We start from the raw sequence: 24,298 nt of genomic DNA, 5'->3' as shown, positions 1-24,298 counted from the left end.
CTGTACGTTACCGAAAGCGAAACCACACATGAAAACCCGCAACACATGGTAGACATTTGTACAGCGCAGAGAGCAGCTCTCTCGCACTGTATGATGTGACAGACAACTAGCTGTACAGTCCGGTTTTGTTCACACAACAATTTTTTTCCAAGAATGCGTTTGTAAGTCCTGAAAATTTATGGGTGAGAGTTCAGTTATAGAATGCGGTTGTCACTCCCGTAAAGAACTGTGTGAACGTAACTGTATTAAGGAATCAAATACAAGACTGACAACCGTATTCTGCTGCTGTGTGAACTTGGCCATAATGTCATTGTTTTACTTAGTATTTGTAACTCGGCCATCTTGGAAGAATCCATGAGGGCACATATTGAGTGTACATATTGAACGTTTTTAAAATAATATTACATTGTAAATGAAATCAATGGCATTTCATATGGATTTGATTACCTTTTATGTCTTCCATCAGAAAAAGTGTTAAAATCAAACACTTCAGCTGGATGATTCTACAGTTTAGTTGATTTGACATGGAATAATCCTACTCATTTCTATGTATGATTTTACTATTATTATAATTAACAAAAAATGACTGAGGAAGTGCTCAACAAGTAACAACAACAGTGTGCTTAAGTAAACTTTAAAGAGGTCTCAGGTTTCTACATAACATCATGCTGAATCTACAGGGTCTCTGAGGAAAGCGCTGCTGTATGACACAGTCAGAGCAAACACCTGTTAACAATAAGCCATTGTAAGCTCCTTCCACCAACGGAACAATGTGTACAAATGGACATTCTTCACATTCCCTTGTTATTTTGAATTCTCTATTCACACAAACACATGAGCCGTTAGTCAGACAGATATATGCTGACATCAACATATTACCTAGAATTCATTTGGAGTGCTTATTTACATCTAAATACAATAGCCATTATTCATTTCAGCTAATTAAAATACATTGAGTTATAGTTTGTTTGGTCAACACTGGTTACCACATTATACTCGGTTCAGTGTGTTCATCTGTATAACCCTGTTAAATAATACATTTCTGTTTTCTGTAACTGGAGCCGACTTGTCATAATATTACTGCTGCAATAGCTCACAGTCTGCCAGTCTACTATTTATTCTATAGATAATAAAGCAGGCCCAGTAAAAAAAAAAAAAAAAAAAAAAAAAAAAACCTCACTTGTGGATATTGGTGTGGACACATCTGCCTCCAAGCCTCAAATTCATATTAATACCACAGTACCATCCCTGCATCCCAGTTTATTATCTGAGAACTTGGCTTTTATAGCTGAAAAATAGTCTCAGAAGACATGAAACTAGAAAGCTAATACTGATAAGGGACTTGAAATACAGGAAAGCTGGTCCAGTGGTTATTCACACATTTAAAGCATATGAGTCAAGAGACTACTCAGACTCCTCTAAAAAGTGTGAGGGCTCAGAGAGGCAACAGCTGAGGAGTACTGAGCGAAGAACAGAAAGAGCTGGACAGAATGACACTACATCAAATTAAAACTGATTTCAAGGCTCTGTGAGACCTTTTGTTCGAGATGTTGACACGTTGGGCTGTCAAAATGAGGATGCGCATATAAAGTCATGACCGGCCAGTAGCAGTGATTTTTCTGGATTCATTGTGAGGATTTGGCAGTTGTGCCAAATCATTTATTGAAGAATAAACGGAGGAATAAAAGGATCATTTGGGAAAAAAAAAAGACAAAATAAGGTGTTTTATTATAAAACACCTTATTTTAATTGCTACACTGTGAAGAAGAAAAAATGAAGAAAAGGGATTAGACAAAAGTTACATTCTGGTTAATATAAAATTATATATATAAGTTTTATAAATATATATAAACCTCAAATCGCAGATTTTTGTATGCAAATATCACAACATTGCTGTTGGCTATATTTTAAACACTTAGCCAATGGGATCATTTTAAACTTAAATTATTTAAATTTAACTATTTATTTTTTCTTGTAAATTTTAAGCATAAAGCTTAAAGCTTTCATTTAAATTACAGTACCTGCATAAGATAAATACTAAAGAAGTTAATTATAGTTATTACAATTAGTATTACATGCACTGAATATCAATGCAGTGCTGTCTAGCAAGTGCCGTAATTATGAAGCACCAACTAGGAACTATATCTTCAATGCTGTCATAATATTGTCGAATGTTTAAGCCGGAGTGAACACTGTACAATTTATAATTGTCCTTTACGCTGTAAGCCATGTCACACTGTGGAATCTCAGTTGCCATTAATATCAGACCGTACAACAGTCAAGACGTGTTAAAAACGGACGCATGCAAGAAGACTCGTTCAGAGTTTTACATCATCAATCTGTGAAACGTTCAGTGATGTGAGCTGCATTACATGTGGGATAGAAATTGTGGCAAGCAAACAAAAACAATCTCTAGCGTTAATTTTGATCATGGCTTGTCTTGAAAACAAAACTGGAAAAAAATTGGTTTGTTGTTGTTGCACTAATTGCGTCATCGGGTTCTGCGCTCCTGTTGGTTTTTGATTTGACGGTTGTCGTAGGAGATTCATAACGATTCATTACGATTGATTCAGAAACAAGATTAGGTTGTCGAGTAAGGACAACAATGACAAAAACAGATCATGGGTCATTATTGTCATTGTCATGTAATTTAAGCACACAAGACAGGCATCCACAGCGCTAAAAAAATGGAAAAACCTCTTTGATCTCTTAGACATTGTTCACATCAAAGGTTGCATTGAATATTCTAGGTTTAACGTCATTTCACTTTGATGGTTTACTATGATATAAATGTCAATAGGCAACAATGAAGTGGCTCGTTCACAACAAGGATGATAACTATAACGATAACAATAAAGATACAGTTCTAAAAATCATTCTAAATATAAAAGAATTGCAGAGTCCACACCACAACAATAACGATAATGACAGAGAAACAATATCGTTGGAACGATTTTTTTTTTTTTTTTTTTTTTTTTTTTACAGCTGATGAAAGATAAAAACCATTGACAGCAAAACTGCAGCGCACGCTTAACAGAACGATATTACTTGCTGTTGTAGATGCTAATATAGTTATCTTTACAGTTATTGGTCTTGGTGTGAACAGGCCTTTAGCCATACTTTTCTCTGTAGCGTCAGCTGAACTGGGTGGGAAAGTCATTTGCATTTACTCTTTAAGACCATATGGATTGCTAGTGGTTTTGGCTGCTCTTCACCTGACCCTTCACCTTGGCCAAAATGCTGACATAACATGAGGAGGCTAGCCAGATCAATAAGCTGTTAACAGACCTAACCATCATGGCTAGCCGATAGCCAGCGCAGAGATCTTGACATCCATGAATTCTGATGAGGACATGGTGTGCTAATCTTGTGGGTGTAGAGATGAGCTGCTGCAATGAGATAAGTGGAGCGTTTACTGTAAGCTGGCAAGGTTAGAAGAAAAAAAATACAATCATTCACTGTCATCTAATGCAGGAGATTGTCTCTAGGCCATCCATTTCAGATTTAGATTGAGTTTACGATAACACACAGACAGCTGCCCCATCATGAAGCACTACTGCCATCGTTTAATGCAGAGTGAGATGTTATGTATCATTTAATGCTCTCCCAACTGCATAAACACCTGTATAACCCCATGAAGCCAGGTTAGTTTCAATTATTGGCCATTTGTTGCAAAGCCCCACCCATTTTACAACTCGCCCAACTATTATATAAAACAGCCAGGCTTCCAGGTGGGACAATAATACATTGATTGAAAGCCAACGTCCAATAAACAATTATATGCTATTTCCAACAATTATGCTTTTATAGACTCAAATGTGAATAAAGGAATCAGGAAGTAAGGAAAGAAGTATGTAAACGTCAGGAAGAAAAAAGGAAGCAAGAAAGGGAAACAGGCAGGCAAAGAAGGCAGGAAGGAAGTTAAGATAGAAGGAAGAATGTACAGAAGAAGTCAAAGAAAAAAAAAGGAGGAAACAGAGGTCAGGAATGTAAGAAATCAGGAAGGAAGTACAGAAGGGACAAGGAACTCAGGAAAACAAGAAAATAGGAAGGCAGGCAGGTAAGAAATCAGCAAGGAAGTATGGAAGGAAGTCAGGGGGAAAGAATAGAGAAAGAAAATGGGAGAAAGGAAAGTAGCCAGTTAGAAAGGCAAGAAGGATGTCAAAATGGAAGAGGAAGTCAGGACAGAAAAAAAAGGAAGTCAGGAAGGAAGGAAGGAAGGAAGGAAGGAAAAAATAATGGATGGAATAAAGAAAAGAAAAGAAGGCAAGTAAGAAGGAAGGACAGGACCAGACCAAACAACCAATTGACATTATTACCATAATGTATGAGATTTTTGGGAAGTCATTCTTCTCATGCAGTCTTTAAGGGTTAGTTCAACCAAAAATGAAAATTCTGTCATTATTTACCTAATGTTGTTCCAAACCCGTAAGACCTTCGTTCATCTTTGGAACATAAATTAGAGAATACTTTTTGTCTGCAAAAACAAAACAAAAATAAATAACGACTTTATTAAACAATCTCACGTTCACTATGTTAACTGCATAGCAGAAAGACATAAAAGAGATTGTTGAATAAAGTCATAATTTTTGTTTTGTTTTTGCACACAAAAGTATCCTTGTCACTTAATAAAATTAAGGTTGAACAACTATAGTCACATGGAATATTTTAACAATGTCTTTAGTACCTTTCTGAGCCTTGAAAGTGGTAATAAAAGTCAGAGAGCTCTCGGATTTCATCAAAAATATCTTAATTTGTGTTCCGAAGATGAACGAAGGTCTTACGGGTTTGGAACAACATAAAGGTGAGTAATTAATGACAAAATTTTCATTTTTGGGTGAACTAACCCTTTAAAAGAATGGCCACTGAACTACAAACAAGTCATTTCAGCTAGTAACTCTCTCACCATACAATACACTTTCCAAGGTATGCTGGGAATTTGGGACTCTGAGTCTTTGAGATTATTTTGATCATTGCATTTACCCAAAGCGTAGACCTCACATGCAGCTGCTCCAGTGACATTATATAGACGAGAGAGGCTTAAAATACCTCCATATCCTCTAAATGTCCTCCAGGTTCAGATGTTGTTGAGGTAGACAAACACAGCAGTAGTTTGAGATTCAGTCAGTGTTCTGTTAGCATGAATTAAGATTCACATTCAAAGGGGAGGAGGGATGTTTATACAGGTGAGAGACGATTTCAGCTGTGAAACTAACATGATCAGTTTAAAATAACCAAGAGACATGGCAAGAAAAGCCTCCTGTAAATACGGCCGTACGGAGCAGCACCTGTGATAACGCTACATACGAGCGGCAGGAAACATCTGTGGAGATCTGAATAATCACAAAGTGAGCAAACAAATAGCTACCGTCTACACAGCCCTCAGGACCACACAAATCCTATCAGTGTAATTACCTTTCATCTCAAAAGGGCACTAGAGAGGAACAATCCATATTCCTGTCCTAATTTCTCATTTTCATGCAAAAGCATGCTCACACACACATTGAGTGCTCAAGAGAAGGGCAAGTTATTTGCAGGCATTAAGACTTCAAAAGGCCATCACTTCTCATTCTCTGGTGGTATGCACTACATGCCAGCACAAGAATAATAAAGACCCCTGGATCACAGAAACAGCCACAATAAGGCAAATGGGGGGGATATTATACCACAGACCACCTCTCTGTCCTTTGAAGAAATAAATTCAGTTCATTATTTTTGTTACAGAGTTTGCTTTGTCCACTCAGGAGACCTTATGCCATTTTGATGTCTTAGGTCTGTTTCCACATGCAAGCAGTGCTGCTGCGTCTCTACTCTGAAAATAAAGCAATTTCTGTGTTAATACCTCACTATTTCCTTTAATAATGGCCATAAATTATAAAATGGATAAGCTACTCAGAACTATTAAAAACGTGTTCGGCATAAAAAGTAATTTACACAAGAATGGCAGCACATTTCCATCCAAATGTATAGCAAAAGATAGCCTTTTCTGAAATAGCAAGAGAGCAATAGAGTGGAAGTGATAGAGTGAACACAAGACGTTTATTGGCAATGGGAATCGAAAACAATAAAAAACACAAAATATAAATAAATATTATATTAAATATTACATGTAAGTAAAATTAATTTAAATTTAAATCATTTCATTTTAAATTAATTTCAATTAAATAAAATTGAACTGTCCCCACATCTCCACAAGCATGGCTGCATTTTTCCACTTCTTTTTCTCATTCTGTGCAAATGAAGACAGATGTAAACGATATAAACTATGTAAAACATCTGCTTTAAAGGATTAGTTCACTTCAGAATGAACATTTCCTGATACTCCCATGGCATCCAAGATGTTTGTCTTTCTTTCTTCAGTTGAAAAGAAATTAAGGTTTTTGAGGGAAACATTCCAGGATTTTTCCATATAGTGGACTTCAACAGGGTTCAATGGGTTGAAGGTCTGAATTGCAGTTTAAATGCAGCTTCAAAGCACTCTACATGATCCCAGCCGAGGAATAAGGGTCTTATCTAGCAAAACGATCGTTATTTTCTAAAAATAATAAAAAATGTATATACTTTTTAACCACAAATGCTCATCTTGCACTAGCTCAGCGATGCACCACGCATTATGTAATCACGTTGGAAAGGTCATGCATGACGTAGGGCCTAGGTCGTAGGCGGAAGTACCGCGGTAGGGCAAAAAACATCTCATTTTCTCCTCCAACCTCAAAATCGTCCGACATCATCAATTTTACCTTTTTTTTTTTTTTTTGCGAAGGCATTTGCACGTTCTTTGCATGTTCGCTTTGTAAACACTTGCTCGGTACTTCCGCTTAAGTCACACGTGACCTTTCCAACGTGATTACGTAATGCGTGGCGCATCGCAGAGCAGTGCAAGACGACCATTAGTGGTTATTTAAGAAAATGACCAATCGTTTCGCTAGATAAGACCCTTATTCCTCGTCTGGGATCGTGTAGAGCCCTTTGAAGCTGCACTGAAACTGCAATTTGGACCTTCAACCCACTGAACCCTGTTGAAGTCCACTATATGGAGAAAAATCCTGGAATGTTTTCCTCAGAAACCTTAATTTCTTCTCGACTGAAGAAAGAAAGACAAACATCTTGAACGACATGGGGGTGAGTAAATTATCAGGAAATTTAAATTCTGAAGTGAACTAATCCTTTAAGTGTGCACAGGTCAGTGATTTTCAGACAGTGTGTGCCTGGCTTTAAGCACTGGAAATCACCTTCCCATCCCTCTAATGTTTTGTAATGCTGCATCTCCTTATCGGCTCCACAGCTGCTTTTCTCCTAATCCAGATCACTTTTATTCATTCAGTAAAGCTCCTTCAAGTTCCTGTCACAACCAAGAGCGACAGGAAATCTTTATCCTCCTCACTTGTTGATGACAGGCACGAACACAATCTAACATTCTGCATTCATTTGTCAGTTAATTATTCATGTCCATTCCCCTCATAGCATAATCATTCTTTCATTTCCTGTTGCCGCATAAACCGAGAAACTGCAGAAGATTACTGCAAATCTGACTGAAAATATCAAAGCCCACTCTGTTTGACAATAACAGTACTTGGGAGATGAGATATCAGATCATCGCACAGAAAAACACCTCCAGGCTGCTTCAATGGACCTGATCGGGCCATCAGCTGCCATGTGAATTTCAGCTGGAGGGACTGTAATGTTGGCATGGGTGACGCTGACCACATATCTCCAGGGGGCATAAATACCAGGAATGTGGCTTCTCTGATGCGAGCCAATTAAGTCGCATAAACAGGAATGCACGACTGGCTGGCATGAAATTGAGGAAATGCCTCTTGGGATTGTGGATGACACTGAATGAAACCACTTTCTCATTCTGCAGCATTCTACACTGAAGATACAATATATCTGTGAAAATAAAATGAAACATGACACCGCTAAAAGCCACTTTTGGTGATCTCAGCCCACACTTGGTGATGTCACTCCACATTTCAGATTGGTTTCTAGCAAGTCACTCTCATTTCCATGTCATCGCTTGTCATTAAGACTCCACAGACAGATACACAGTGCTGGAATGGTGGAATACTCAACCACATCACAAGCAGTGACAAGTGCTGGTGAAACAAACAGCAGCCCTCTGCATACTCCCGCTGACAGGAAGCCTGATGAAGGGGCTGAGCGTGTGAGATGGTTTCTGCAGGGAGAGGTTTGAGATATGCTTTAATATTCCAAGCAGATGCTCCTATCTTGGGCTCAGCCGCACCCATCCCCCTATGCATGGGCAGCTGGGGATGTGTGAGCAGATTCGGGAATGATTCCAGAGGGGAGGTGTATGGATGCACAAAAAAAAAAAAAAACTTTAGATGCGTTTCTCATTGAATGGAATGATGTGGGGCGCAATTGAATCTGTAAGGCATTACTTAAAATGAAACTACGGACATAGATGTATGCAAATGTGCCTCTTGGAGTGGTTACTTTAAAAAATTATGTTTTACTTCATAAATGTTGAAGTTAATTACTCGTTGGCAGTCTACAGGTTGACTGAAATGTCGCTATTCCTGTTGAATTCCTCTCAGTGGGGTGGTAATATCTCTTACTACTGCAAAAATTACTTCTTAATGAGTTTAATTAGTCTTTTTTGACTCGTTTAAGAAAAAAATATCTAAAAATCCTTAAAACAAGATAAACATCATATATCAACAATGCATAAGCCATTAAAGGGATAGTTTATACAAAAATGACAATTCTATCAACATTTACCCACCTTCATGATTTTTTTACAAGTGTTCTGTAAAATGCCAGTGGGTGTTTATTTTATTTTATTTCATTTTATTTAAGTCAGTGGGGTCAATTTTGTCATTACATGGACAAAAACCGTTTTAATTTGTGTTCCACAGAAGGAGGAAAATTTCACAGAAGAAAGTGTGAGTAAATAATGACAAATTTCATTTTTTATCTCTTTAAGACTTGATTTCAAAGATTGTATCTTAAATAGAAATGTATTTTATCTTAATGCACTGGCAGATTCAAGGATTTTCACATATTTTATCTGGAAAAACAGAGAATGTGACTTTTTTGCACTATATAACAGGAATCTTTTTGACAGCACAGCATGATTAAACATCTCACAACTCTGCAAATTAACAAAACTTGTCCTGAAAATGAACAACTTCCTCAGCCACACTAGAATTCGAGTGTTGCCAACAGAGAAACAGTTTTATTTGCTTCTCTGAGGCAGGTTGAAACATGCAAACAACACACTTTCAATTACACAAGGCTGCCTAATAAAAAAAAAAAAGCAGGTTTGAAGGGAGGATAAAACGAGGATGGGAGAGAAAATGCATTCCGCTCCTGTCAAAGCTGTGTAACAGCCACTAGAGATGATTACCACTGAAAAATGTATTTCTTATTCTAACATTGTATGAAACTTTGGGAAAAGGACTGGGGGTGTTTACATTAAAAAAAATTGCATGAATGTTGTTTGGTGACTAAGCAACGAGCCTGAGGCCCTCAGAGAGATGAACAGATTTGAACAGAATGTTAAAGCAGCTGTGATAGTTTTATAGGTGTATATCAGCAGCAAACGTACAAGTAAAGTTATATGACCAGAGCTGCTGCTTGTGACAGACCGCTCATAAGCTGCAAACATTTTAAAGGAAACCACATTAAAGCTTCCTCCCCGTTTCACAAAGCTGATATAACCCCTGTCTACTCCATAAACTACTGAAATCAACTAACGGAGAATGAAACAGATTTATCTCACACCGCACAGCTGAAGAAAAAGAGAAACACTACAGCACACATGCTGAATAAGTTTAAGTGCTGAAAGTAAAGAAAATGATCATTTTTAGTTATGAATGATCTAATAAAATGAGACATTTGATCCTTTGTCATGACTCAGAAGAGTAAGTAAAGACAAGATTAAAACAAAAAAAGTTGCCATGTTAACAATCCAACAACACAGTATGAGTCTCAAAACAATTGCTGCTTCATAATGCCACACAGCATCATGACAGGAGGACTAATGCCAGTCAGCCTGTGAGTCAGTAATGATACACTCCCTCACCCTTCCTCCGCTTGCACATTAACACAATGTGTGGAAATTGCACCATTGCGGTCAATCAAGGCCGCTCTCAGACAATGGCTTTAAGCACAATTTCACAAATGTACAACAAAAAAATTCCTTCATCTGGTCCGGATGTATGACGGCAGTGCAAAATTATGGTTATGAAATTCATGGCAGATCCAATGACTTTCTGCTCAGAGATGATTTAAGCCCTGAAATTTGTTCAATGTTGAAAACGTGTTTGCTTGTTTATCTATTTGGCATCTGTTAAAGTAAAATACTATTTGATCCAAAAGTCAAAGGCCACTAATAGGAATTTTCTTTGCAGTATTACACTTTTCTTTCTTTTTTTTAAACAATTTTTTCACAAAATATTACAAACTAGCTTATTTGGTTAGTGACAAATGTCTAAACACTATGTCTATACACTGTACGATTTTTGGCTGTCCCAGGCGAAAGATTGCCATCGTGAAACAATCGTGGCTCTTAATCGGTGGTCCTATGTCGTACAGTGAGAGAGGTTCAAAGACAGCCGTTTTCCCGGTGTTGTGGCCAAAGATAGCCTACGATAATTTTCTGACAGTGTCAGAAATTCAGCATGATCAACGGCAGTGTTTGCTGCTACAACCTACGTCTACTGACCAACCAATGAAAATGCGACATGAAATCAACGCGACACGGCACTAAAACTTAAAACTGCTTACTTCAAGCTCTTTTCCCTTCTTCTTTCGCCGCTTCCTTTTTTTCAGCACACATAAAAACTACAACTGCCAAAGTGTGATTCAACATGGTGTTTTTGTTTACCAATAGCACATGCTGATGACGTTTTATTCTTCTATAGAAACTTGCATCGTAGCTCACGAGTCAACAGGTGTCATCATCATACAGTCTACATGCTTGTCGTACCCAAGTTTAATAGATCCATGTCGCACAGTGTGATTTGTAATGATCTTACAGGATTGCTAAAATCGTGCAGTGTATCCCGGGCTTTAACCAGGGGTCACCAAATAGTAGACTGTTACTGGTTCCTTACAGGCCGAGAAGACTATGCATTGCACCATTTTAGCTCCAAACGCACTTCAATTTATATTCTTTGTTTGAGATACCTCTGCTTTGGCCCCAATATCCTCATCCTTGATGTCTATTTTGACTATTTAGCACTTTTTTCTTTTACAAAGTACTACTGCTGCCCACATGGAAATGTATAACTATTCCAAAAAAGTATTTCCTGAACCTCTGCTGGGATGGAAATATGGAGGCTGGACCTCTTGGAGCTCTTGGACTAAGCAAAAGTGCAGAATATTAAATATTTATTAGTCACATTATGTCATAACATTTTAAATTCTTCAAAATTCTAAACATTTTCAGGTTTAAATTAGTAGTTTCAGTGTGGTCTAAGACTTTAGGACTCAAATGCATGTGAGCGTGGGTTGGCAGAAAAGGTGTGGGGGGTGAAAAACAGGAAAAACGGAGGAGGACATGACAGGTTAGCCTGAATATGTGGGAGGCCAAGAAGCTTCACGCCTTGGAACAGATAAGACTGAAAAAGATGAGCATGAGCCACAAGTCCACTGGTCAGGAAAGCATACAGCTGAGAAAAGCCTATCATCGGCACAGAAACCTCACCGACACATGGCAAACTATGCTGGCTAACTTTAGACCCTTCACAAATTATTTTGTCTGTTTGAGAAGGGGAAAATATTCACATTTTCCTTCCTTCTGCTGTTTCCTTCCATTGTTTCCTTACTGTCTTGAACAACACTTGACCATGACTTTAACTATGCTACACCGTTTCAGTCAATCTTACACGTTTGCAACCAATGTATCACATTAAAGATGGTATAAATGCCAGAGCACCTCTACTGAGGTCTCTAGACTGACCTAGAAGTCTTGAGCCCAGCCAAAGGATGAAGGCTCTTGAGCTTCATATCAGCCGTGTAGAACACTCAGCCAGTGTTGCTCGCGGCTCGAATTTAAGGCTAAACGGTCTCCTGGTACCATCTGATCCCTTTGAGCTGGCCTCTTCTATGGACTCATCAATGATTGAGATGGTATGAATTAAACATAAACTGAGGGACAGAGAGAAAACACTCAGCCACACACACATGGCCTCTGAGGCAGGAACATATAAGAAACTCAGATGCTCTTTCTTTAGAAGTAAACACAAAATTAGGGATACACCGACATTAAAATTCCAGCTGACACCAATAATTATTGTCATGTTACAGCCGATATAAAAACGCAAAAATATTTACTAGACAAAAAATCTACTAAATATTACATCTAACAGTGTTTTTATAGTATTAGTGTTTTTTAAAGATTTATTTCAAATTAGCATTAGATGCCAAATGTAAAAATAGAGGAAATGAGCATGCACATTTAAATAGCTAATATCAAAAATCCAAAAACATGTATATAAAACCGTTATATGATGTTTAACAGGGGTGTAACAATATGTTGCAATTCAAATATGCATCATGGACAGTGACAACATGTATTGTGAAATTAAAGTTCAGACAAATTTAACATCAAATATGGTATATCACACATTTGAGCTTATTTGAGTTATACTGAGTTATATTTAAAACTAAATGTAAGTAGTTAGGAACAGAGAGCAAGCATGTGTGTCTAACATAATTCTGTATTTTCAGCTAAACAGAATCATGAATATTTCTATTCTGGTCTCACCACTGCCCTGTGCAAGGTTTTAACTGTTCTTGTTGTTAATAATTAAAAATAATTTTTAAAAATGTACCATTTTAACTCTATAATTTGTTTAAAGTATCGTAAGAGTATCTTATCGTGAGATCAGTATCATGTATCAAACCGAATCGTGACATGAATGCATTGTTACACCCCTAGTGTTTCATATTTTTATGTTAAAATAGCCTACTTCTTCTCATCCTAGCTTAATATGCATAGACAACTATCCGCTTGTTAAGTAAGGAACGGTGTTTCCGGGTCCAAGCCTCGACTCGTTTCACTTGAGAATGCCATCTCGACAGGCATTTATGAGCGCTGTTTATTCATATTCAACATTTTAAAAAGTTAAACATTTAAAATACTTACAGTCTACACAACAGTCTCCGTGCTCACAGTTTCACAGACATTAATATTAACGATTTATAAAAGATGAATCACTGTCTGGCCATCTGGGATTTTGGTATGGAGATAAAGGTTATGATTATAATTTTTTGGTAGTATTATCACCACATTATTACCACATCATGTGTGTATATTAGCACCGTTTGTTGTTTTCTTGTGGTATGAGATAGAGCATTTGGACCCGGAAGTGCTGCCGTGTGACGTCAGACTTAACAACTGAATAAGCAAGCAGTTCACAATTGGTTTTTCATTAAAGGGACAGTTCACCCAAAAATGAAAATTCTGTCATTAAGTACTCACCATCATGTCATTCCAAACCCTTAAGACTTTAGATCATCTCCAGAACACAAATGAAGATATTTTATTAAAATCTGAGCAATTTCTTTCCCTTCATTGACAGCTATGCAACTACCATTTTGATGCCTCAAATTGTTCATAAAGAGATCGTAAAAATAATCCATATGAATTGAGTGGTTTACTCCAAATTTTCTGAAGAGACTCGGTCGCTTTATACACTGAACAGATTTAATTTAGACTTTTATTCACATATAAACTCACACATCGGTTGTGGTAAACAGAAGCTCAAGCATGCTTGTTGACGTGCGAGAACCAATGAGGTTCATTCTCGTGTGTTACTCAGCACATTTGAGCTTCCGCAAGAACCAATGAAGTTTGTTCCTTCTTGCACATCAAGCAGGTTCGGCTGAGCTTCTGTTTATGTTTGCTGATTAATGTTTATTTGTGAATTTTCCTAAATTCCTAAATTCAATCTGCCTAAAAGCCTCAGTTCGATCTGTTCATCATATACAGCGATCGTGTCTCTTCAGAAAATTTGGACTAAACCACTCAATTCATATGGATTAGTTTTACGATCTCTTTATGAACTTTTTGAAGCATCAAAGTGGTAGTTGTGTAGCTGTCAATGGAGAGTACAGAACTGGCTCTGATTTTATTAAAAAATATCTTAATTTGTATTCCGAAGATGAACAAATGTGTTATGGGTTTGAACAACACGAGGGTGAGTAAATGATGACAGAATTTTCTTTTTTAGGTGAACTAATCCTTTAAAAATGTAAACACAGAGATGCTAAAACTTTGCTGTCTGCTTGAGCATCCTGATCAGCCTGACATACTGTAGTGAAACCAAACATTTGCAATAGAATACAAACTTTCAGGTGTCCACAGTCCTCTTGCTGAGTCACAACCCAGACAGCATACCACAGATTTAAGATAGTAATTGAATCAATTAGACTTGGACTCAGTTCAAAGCTGCAGGCTTTGGCAGCTTTAACAAACTCACACTACGTTAAATTAATCAGTAAGAGACATCTGATGCTAACCCGTTCACTAATGCCAATTCACACTGATTAGGAAGCACGAGGAGAACTACATTTTCATATTAGGTAATCCACTCTACTTCATTTGCAAGCCCAAAATAAACAGACGTAGAGAGTGCGCATAGCAACATAAAGCTCTATGATTAAAATCATCTCGAAAAGAGCATTATAATGGCATGAAGGAGTCAAACGGTGATCCTTCAGGCAGGCTAACACACTAAATGAGGTGGACAGTGGGTGATGGGGGGAAGCTGAGAAATCAGAGTCAGACTACATCTGTGCTGCAGGCAAAGAGGATTACACACACCAAGTTCAACGCTCTAAGAGTTTACACAATTTCTAGCTGAATGGATGAGATACCTATAGCATATGGATCAGCTTTTGGTGACATGAAGTCACACAGATACATACTGAAGCGTCATGCACTCTTAAAACAATAGAAGTGTACTCGTTCACACTTAACTTCTTATATGATGTGGGGGTTGTATTCCTGAAACACACATCTTAAAGTTGGCATAAAATGGAAGTCGCGATCATCTTTTCTTCCCTATTGTGATGTATATCCGAATGAAACGGCTTCTCGAACAGGAAAAAATGTGGAGCGGGTCTTGATTTTGTCCTTGACTGGATCTTTGTTTGCTATTGCTGTGATCTCATGTGAAAAACAGGTTGTAAACAGTATACACATCATCAGAGAAGAAAAGAGATGTCTCTACAAGAGGGGAATTATTTTGACGTAAAATTATGAGTGCACGTGAATTTAAAAATGATGTGCACGGATAAATCATACATAATAAATACAGCAATATTCTTTAAAAAAAAAAAATAATAAAAAAAATAAGAGTAGTCCATTTTGATTTCATGGTGACTTAATTTGACAAGGAGATCTGATGGTCTGATGGTTTAAAAGAGATTGTAACTGAAAAGCTTATAGTGACTAAACAGATAAGATTCTGAGTTAGTATGTTTCTGTAATATGATCCACAAACGAGTCATGTTACACAATAATTCAAAGCTACTCTAGATTCCTATGTTATCTAGTAACCATGGTAATTTCGTTATAATCATGTCTGTAGTTTATGGCTTCTGATCCTCACCTGTCCTGAAAGCTCAGGTCTCAGCAACCTTTTTTAGATCCTCATTATTTCTCTCCAACAAACACAAGATTAACAGTCACACACACCTGCAAACACTTGTAACCTAGCTTTAGCAGATTAAATAAACCTTGGGAGTCCTGATGGAAAGTAAAAGTATCTACAAGCAACACGATTAATGAAATCACTGTGGTTGCCCACAAACAGCATCTAGTGGTATCAAAACTTCCTCATGATGGATAGTCTCAATTTCCTCCTGTTGTGGTAACTGTGATAAATGGCTTCAGTTAAAATCCACTTTTTCCTTGAGAGTCCCATTTAATCAAAATGCCAACTACGTAATTATAATAAGCAAATGCTAGTAATAGAATACGCGGTTGACACTGGCCTCACAAAACCTAGAGAGCTGCCTAAATAACAGCATTTTTTACATGAAATGCTCTTAAGCCTGCGTTATCGTGTTCCATATTTCACACTGTAGATTTGAAAGGCATTAGTTATCGTTCTAATCTGCATATTTATCAGGTCAATACCACTGATTGGACAATAATAACCGCGAGCTATTAAAATCCTCTCCGGTTGTACTTTGACGTCTTCTAGTCAAGTCATAGCGCTTTGAACAATACTAATTGCTTCACATTAATAAACGGGGAAATAATAGTGTTAAAGTTATTTTAAAAAAACAACAACAACAACAACAACAAAAAACATCAGTTAAGAAACGAAAGCAGCTACACAGAAGTGACTTGAAACATTGAAACTACACAGCGCGTGAAAGTTTCTGAGACTGGCCAAAGTCTATGAATATTTAATCAGGTAGTTCGTGATTGGTTGTCTGTTGCTAAACAACACATCGTAACATTCGAGCACAAGCAGTGCTAAAAACAACGCTAATCCTCTTTCAAAACTACAAATACGAAACGTTGCTTAACACTGGCTTATAAACTAGCTTTTACAAAAAGAACCCTAGTGCTAATTGTAGAGTGACAAACTGTTGTTTAGGTTAGTAGCTCGCTAGGTTTTAGCAGTTGGGTTAACAAACTAACCTGGCTTTACGGTCTTCAGACGGAGGGGCTCGCGAAAGTGCCGGATGACGGCGAGGGTATCTCGGTTTGTCAGTCCGCTGACAGGCGTGCCGTTCACCTCCAGAAGCACATCTCCGGGACCAGGTAGCCTGCCGACATGGCACACTAACGCGTCCGACAACACCTGTCCCAGGTGCGGGAACTCTCCGTGCTCGGCTCCCCCGCTTATCTCCAGTACGGCGCTGAGCTCCCCGGCGTTACCCCACGAAACGGCGCATTCCTGCACTTTACTGGACCAATGTTTCTTCTTTTTCAGTGTCTTGGACATGATTAATCCCTTTCGTAATCGAGTCTCTTAAAACAGGTTATTTCCTTATGCAAACGCGTTTAGAGCGCAGTAAAGCACAGCGGCTTCATTCCCATGTCTTGGTGAAAAAGGTTTAAAAAAAAAGGTTTCAAAACTTCAGAGTCGGCATTGCTCGGTTCTTAAAATATATTCCCTGTATGGTTCAGTCAAAATTCACGTATTGAGACCCGAACTCAAATGAAGGTAAAAGCTCTCTTCATTGCCTTAAAATCTATGCTAGATCTCACTGCTCACCAAGAAGTGTCGCCAAATATCGTCTTCACGATCCAAACAAGCGCTTTCTAGGAGAAAAAGACACGGAAATAGCAATAAACTACCACCCGAAGCAGGACAGCCTTTATCCAGGCAAATAAAAAAAAAAACATACAGCCTCAAATCGCTTGGTAATACCGGCTGATGAATGAAACGCCGTAGAAAACACTCACATCCGTGTGTAATCCCTCGCGATCTAGGGCGACTGTTGTTAACTTGGGTTTCGCGCACCTGTTCCAATGACATCAGCTACCGGCGCGTTCACGGGAAACGACGAACAACAATATACCTGGATCGAGAATACGAGACTAACTAGGTCCACTGTCCGACGACCTTTGATTTATGTAGAAACGCCCTCTTGTGTGGGTTGTTGTTGTCTGTGTAGAGCTGTCATCGCCCGTCGGTGATTAATTGTAGGCTCAGATTTGCAACTTTGTAGATTTTCACCTTGTTACTTGCGCCAAACGAGAGCAGCGACTGTCAGTGGCGCGTACCGACACCAATGTAGAGTGGACGAGAGCGGGGCAGCCAATGAGAGCGAGAGGGCGGGCTTTCCCATACTATTTCACAATACCAAACTTAAAAAGCCTCTCTCTCTGCCGTGCTTCTAGGGCTAAAAGGTGTTGACTCTGTTGAGGAAAAATTTGCTGCCCTTACAGTCTTGAAAATGCCTGATGAAATATATTTTGAAGATAGTAAGTGGTAAAATGTAAACCAAGGGTTTTCAACCCCCATCCAGAATATTAACAAATACCCCCAGAGTAAAAAAAAAAAAAAGCTACATTTTCTTGGTAAAACTTTATAACATTTTCATAATAATAATAACAATAATTTATTTGAATAGCACCTTTCATTACAAAAATGCACCTCAAAATGCTTTAAAAATAAATAAAAGCTCCAAATAGGCTACTTCAAATGAAAAATATTAACAGAACATTAAAGATGAACCCCACTTTTTTAATAGGCTAGGAATAATAAGATCATAAGAATATACAATTAATATACATACAATGCATAACAAAAGATGGAAATTAAAACTAAGAGCATTAACATTATATAATGCTTACGATCATACATTAAAAATTTGTGATTTAGAATTTAGAAATGTCATAAAATAGAACTTGAATATCAACCTATTTAAACCTACTCCACGGACTCTCGGGTTTCCCTTTAGATGTCCTACAGGTGTTTACTGAACCCTATTTTGAAAACCATGGATGTAAAAGAAAATAGATGAACAACTTCATAATATATTGGTCTGTTATTATGGGTTCATGTGTCGAACAGCTGTGCATATAAACCTTGTAATTTCACACCACCTGTTACACACATTTTTATTATTACACACACATCTATGATGTTGCTTTACAATATAAACATGTAATTTCTTTCTTGCATTAATAGTAGTTTTACAAAGATAATACAGTTAAACAATATTGTATAACAATCTTATCAGGGGTTAAAATCAGGTTTAATCCTAACTTTTAGGGTTGATGCTGTATTATAGTGCCACCTTCTGTTGTAGTATAGAATTGCACCCTGTAAAAATAGTAGGGGAAGATAGGAAAGGTGCACCCCTTAAAAAGTGTAGTTCACCCAAACATGAAAATTCTGTCATCATTTACTCACCCTCAAGTTGTTCCAAACCTGTATGAATTTCTTTCTTCTGCTGAACACAAAAGCAGATATTTTGAAGAATGTCAGTAAACAAACAGTTGACTTCCATAGTATTTTTTTTTTTTTTCATTGAAGTCAGTGGGGTCCATCAACTGTTTGGATTCTTCAGAATATATTTTTTTGTGTTCAGCGGAAGAAAGAAATTCATATACAGGTTTGGAACAACTTGAGCATGATTAAATGATGACAGAATTTTTCATTTTTGGGTGAAGTATCCCTTTAAGAACTTTTACTTTTTAACTATTTTTATGTTTAGCATGTGTATGATGATGATGCATCAGCCAGTGTGTTATTAAGGGGAATAAATTGAATAATTTTACAATAATTAATTTTTTTTGTGTTATGACAACTAAATTAGCAAGAAAAAATCTACTGAAGATAGAAGCCCCTCTGAGTAAAGTTTCACAGAATGTGTAAATGACTTTTAATTTCATTCTTATCAATATTTATATATATATTTAAAGTGACATTAATATAAAATACGAAATGAACTATTCTATTTAAAATTTGTTTTGACAGTTTAGTTGAATAATTGAATAACTAATGACAGACAAAACAGAATCCCAGTATCAATATTCATCTGAAAGGTAATTCTATCACTTAAATAAAGGAATTCATTCATTAACCATTTCAGTCATATTCGACTCTTGGTGATTCTGTGGGCCATCTTTTACCAAATGTGAGACTGTCCATGAATTTTCTTGGTGACAATTTTTCGGGATAGGTCGCCAGATCTTTCCCAAACCCTCCCAATTACATGGCTTGGGACTCTCACACACACTCTTTATACGGACAATTTAGCATCTCCAATTCACCTATACTGCATGTTTTTGAATTGTGGGGGAAACCAGAGGACCCGGAGGAAACCCATGCAGACACAGGGAGAACATGCAAACTCTGCACAGAAAGGCCTCTTGGCTCAGTGCTGTGAGGTGACAGTGCACCCAAATAAAGGCCAATGAGCCACTATGCTGCCAAAATAAAGGTATCTAAATATTTAATTGCCCATATTTTAATTAAAGATATGTCATAATACACTGTAAAAAAATTTTTTTCATGAATTATCACATTTTTTCTTTTGTCAAGTCAACTTCAATAATTAATGCGGTTCAGATAACATAATATTTTTGAGTTTCTGTTGATTAATTCATTGTATTAACTCAATTTTTTTATTTCAATGAACTCAAAAATTTTTAGGCAACCAGGTAACTTACTTTTTTAAGTTAAACCAACAATTTTTTTTTTTTTTTTACAGTGTAGCAACACTATGATACATAACACAAAATACAACAAATTCACTCAATTAGCCTATACTGTAAGTTTTAATGAATAGCAAAGATGTCTGAAATGTACATCTAACTCATTATTGTATAATAACTCTACAAAATACAATAACATGCCGATCGGGCCCTCTGTGCCAATTCTGAGGAGCCATCTTACTCACTTAAAAATAAAAAACATATTTTTTTCCTCCACAAATCATAAAAACATTAATGTGTCCATAAATCCCTCATTAACAAATAGACACCAAAAACTTTGATATTCAACGTAATAATGTCATAATGCCATCACTGTTTTCCGGAGATCAGTTACTCAAAACTGTTGTCTGACTAAATCTCACAAATATTGCTATTCAGATGAAATGACAACATTAAGAAGAGAATATCTATTCATTAAATGTGTTGAGATGAGGTTTTGTGCCGTCTAACGTCAAGAGAAAAAATAAAGGTGTGTGGGGGAGGAGGGTTATATTGACGTGCATCTCATTTTACCTTACTTCAAGAGAGAGATGAGTGAAAATAATGTGCAATTCAGAAAAACACTGCACTCCTGGCAACAGTTAAAAGGGTTCTATTCTTAAGTTAATCATTGATGTGGTGGGCAGTCACCCTCACGGTCATTGCTCTGAAAGTCAAAATCAGACTTTATGCTAACAGAAAGAGGCAAACAAAAAAGGCTACCAAAAGCAGTTAGATACCTCTTTAAAAGTTTCTTTTCCACCTTTATTCCAGTAAGGTAAGGATGATATGCACTCACAATATGTTGAGATATTATGGTCCAAAGAGTCTTGCAATTCAGCTCTAATAGCATATGTTCTTTCTATTCAAATGATCTTGCTAATGTCTTTTATCAAGCCTGTTTTGGAAATGTTAAAGAGACCCTCTTATGGCTGCACAGGCCCAATCCAACGGCTCTGACCCAGTTGGTTGTACGTAAGAGTCCATCTTTCTTTCAGTACTTACAATCGAGTCTTTAAATGCTTAACATTTATTTTCAGATGATGATGAAATATTCAGCAAATGTATTTGCCTTGTGTTTGTATGAATGGACAGATGAGGAAGGATCAGGTCCACTTGCGATGATCATTATCCCAAGCTTGCTGGCTCTCAGCACCCTGATTGTTGTGTCTCAGATAATATGGAGCTTCGTTACCAAAAGATTATCAGCTCAGGTTATCACAGCCTCATCTTCAAATGTAAATGGTATGTGAAAGAGGCAACAATTTGAACCCAAATGTCAGTTCATTTTTAGTTTTATTGCTTGATTTTTTGAGACAAATCATGAGAAACAGTATCTGCTGAATCAACCATCTTTCAGAAGGGGAGCCCGTACCCTTGGACACAGGCGTCGGGACTCTGCGGCCTGCACAGGAAGCTTTGGGTGTATGGGAGATACCTACTCAGTGCACCCTGGTGGCGGTTGAGCCGCTTCAGATGGGACGTTATGGGCCAATCTGCAAGGGTCAGCTAAAACAAGACAACACATCCACTGCTGCAGTGATTAAAACTCTTAAAGGTACAGAACAACACAAATCATTCTGAAATGCTTCTAAGATTGAAAGAGTTTCTTCATTTTGTTGTCCGTAGTTCTGCTCCACTGTGCTGTTTATTTACATTAGAAGAAATAAAAGAGTAAATTTATGATTGTAGTCTGCAAATCTTGTTTCAGACAGGTCAAATCAATCAGAGGCTACAGAATTTGTGGATTTCGTCCTCTTCCATGCAACAGTGAGCAAACACGAGAATATAGTGAAGATGTTATACTGCCAGACATGCCGGACACCCATGTACTTGGTTTTGGAGGCAAGCTTTCCAGGAAACCTCCTGCATTTCCTCTGGAGTCTTCGAGAAGTAAAAACACCTATGTCGACAAAGAGTATACTGTACATGGGTTAAGTCACATCACAAATTTTTCTTCTCAATTTAACTCTTTCTATACAGGACAGATGTGGCGCAGGTGATAACTTCCAAGTGTTTTCAGAGAGGTCTGTTTATCTAGTAGCTAAACAGATAGCAGCAGGTCTGGTGAGTCATATATGTCCTGTATACTCATAGAACATAAATCAACTGAAAGACATTCATTAAATCATTTATTCATTTTTACTTAGGACTACTTACACTCCTACCACAGAATTATTCATGGGGATGTTGCAGCCCGGAACATGTTGATCGGTTCAGGGCTCTCCGTCAAAGTATCTGGATTGGATTGGGCTTTTAAGTGCCGCCAGATGAGAATGGTGGACAAGGAACAAGAAGTCAATGTGCCGGTAAAATGGCAGGCGCCAGAACGGATAATGAGGCTTCCTCTAACAGACAGGAGTGATGTGTGAGTCTATCAGGAAATTTTAAAAACTTAAAAAATACTGCACTTTGACCAATGTGCTAATGATTTGATGATTTCTAAGTTGTGCTGTCGTACTTCTTCAGATGGTCTTTTGGAATCCTGCTTTATGAGATGATATCCCTGGGTAATATTAATTAGAGGTCCTAATACACCAGTTGTTACTTTAAAAATGTTCATAAAAATTAATATGAAGCAAACAAATTAGCAGTCTTATATTTACCTTGTCTTTTGAAAGGGTCTCCTCCCTATCCTGACCTGGATCCGTCTGAAGTGCTGCCCGACACTTTAGCACATTACCGGATGAAAAGACCAGAAAACTGTGGAGCCCCATTGTAAGACTTTATATATATATATATTTTTTTTACATAAATTGGCCATGTAAATAGTTGTCCTGCTCCTCCATGGCCTGCAAGTGTTTAAGAAAATATGAAAATCTTGTTTAAACAACATAAATTGATATTATCTGCCATATCTTGCAGATATGACTTAATAAAGTACTGCTGTATGTGGAACTTCAAGGACCGGCCTGTGTATTCTGCCATTATCCGGCTTCTAGACTCATACAAGTACCTCGCTGACACAAAACCACTTCGCTCTGAACAACAAATGGACATCTGTGAATACAGGAGGAAAGCAGGGCTGCCTCAGTGAGATCTACACATTCAGAGGATTTCAAATGTATCATTTCTACAGTGCGTAAAAATGGCAAAATAGATTCCGTTCCATTAAGACTAACAACAATTTCAGCTAGTTTGTAACTTTGTAGAGACCAAAGAACCCCTTAGCATTCTTAAGGTGTCTTTTGAATGGTATTTGTACCACGGGTGGTACAGTGAGTGGAATGCTAACAGGCTAGCTATGTCATGACGAGCAGAACGTCACTAGATGTCGCCCTATCAACGTTTTTTGGCTAAATATATTATTGCTACTAATCTAAAATCAAAAAGTACTTTCAGAATCTGTCATTTTAATTTCTGTTTTTGATTAAAGTGGTGGCTAATGCCATGTTATTTATTTATCTAATGCCACATTACGACAGATTTATTGTGTTAGCAACTGTAACTGTAGCAAGGGGTATAAAAAGAGAAATGATATTTACTGTATGTTATAGTATATGCCGCTGTGCCAGAGTTTTACTCAAAGTTTAAAGTTTATCTAGCCAGTATAGGTGTACTTAAACTGAAAATAATATTTTTTAAAAACATTAACTTCACTACAGTATTAACAAGTAAAAAGGCCTGAGTATTTTTTATAGCTGTTTCTGGTTTCAGTGTTTCACCTACATCTCTATACAAGCTTTTTCTTTTGTACTTGTCTTACAATACTTTTGGCAGCACTTTATTTTACAGTCCTGTTCCCCATACTATGAACTTATTATAGTAATTGCAATATCCAATTTATAACTAGGTATTGTCTAACCCTGAACCTACCCCTAAACCTAAGCTTAACCCATGTAGTTAGCCTACCTTATATTACCCAGTACTCTCTTAGGTAAATATACTGCAAGTACACGCAATGTAAAATAAAGTGCAACCACAATTTTCATGTTACTTTCTGCTTTGCTAAAGTAATATAAGTGAGATTTTCCCATTAAAATAACTTGGTAAAACAACCTGACCAATCACCTTTTTTTTTTTTCGTCTGTCACAGGACATATCATCTTAACAGACTGGGTTTAATTTAATTTGACTAAATTTGTAGTTACTGCTTTTTGCTGTTGCAGAGCAGTAAAAGTACTACAGTATTTTGATGGAAATATGTATCATGGT

The 24,298-nt window shown here is 37.2% G+C and overlaps 2 protein-coding genes across 5 annotated transcripts in view; one reads left to right on the top strand and one right to left on the bottom strand.

Annotated features, from left to right (window-relative positions):
• Positions 1–18,155, bottom strand: part of magi3a (membrane associated guanylate kinase, WW and PDZ domain containing 3a) — a 164,028-nt gene extending 145,873 nt beyond the window's left edge. Inside the window, exons 1-2 of one of the 3 annotated variants that reach the window (XM_051879900.1) lie at positions 17,402–18,136; positions 16,631–17,257 (exon numbers count right to left, since the gene is read on the bottom strand). In XM_051879900.1, the coding sequence (XP_051735860.1) occupies positions 16,631–16,937 (307 nt within the window). In that variant the 5' untranslated portion in view covers positions 16,938–17,257; positions 17,402–18,136. Of the gene's footprint in view, positions 1–16,630 lie in introns of all 3 variants that reach the window. The other 2 variants (XM_051879902.1, XM_051879901.1) reach the window with 2 other exon arrangements.
• Positions 18,156–20,781: 2,626 nt separating this feature from the next.
• Positions 20,782–24,146, top strand: si:ch73-206d17.1 (tyrosine-protein kinase STYK1). Of its 2 annotated transcripts, none has more exons than XM_051879963.1 (10): positions 20,782–20,921; positions 21,041–21,114; positions 21,239–21,388; positions 21,504–21,701; positions 21,855–22,036; positions 22,127–22,210; positions 22,294–22,511; positions 22,613–22,653; positions 22,765–22,861; positions 23,009–24,146. In XM_051879963.1, the coding sequence occupies exons 2-10, from the start codon at positions 21,072–21,074 to the stop codon at positions 23,178–23,180; spliced, it is 1,185 nt and encodes a 394-aa protein (XP_051735923.1). In that variant the 5' UTR covers positions 20,782–20,921; positions 21,041–21,071; the 3' UTR covers positions 23,181–24,146. The 2 variants fall into 2 exon arrangements, with proteins under 2 accessions (XP_051735923.1, XP_051735924.1); XM_051879964.1 differs by having other exon boundaries at positions 20,849–20,921; positions 21,041–21,118.
• The last annotated feature ends 152 nt before the right edge of the window (positions 24,147–24,298 follow it).

This window comes from Ctenopharyngodon idella, chromosome 22, assembly GCF_019924925.1.
Source record: "Ctenopharyngodon idella isolate HZGC_01 chromosome 22, HZGC01, whole genome shotgun sequence".
Taxonomy (NCBI): Eukaryota; Metazoa; Chordata; class Actinopteri; order Cypriniformes; family Xenocyprididae; genus Ctenopharyngodon; species Ctenopharyngodon idella.
Note: the sequence above shows the minus strand (reverse complement) of the source record. Positions and strands in the feature narration are given on the sequence as shown.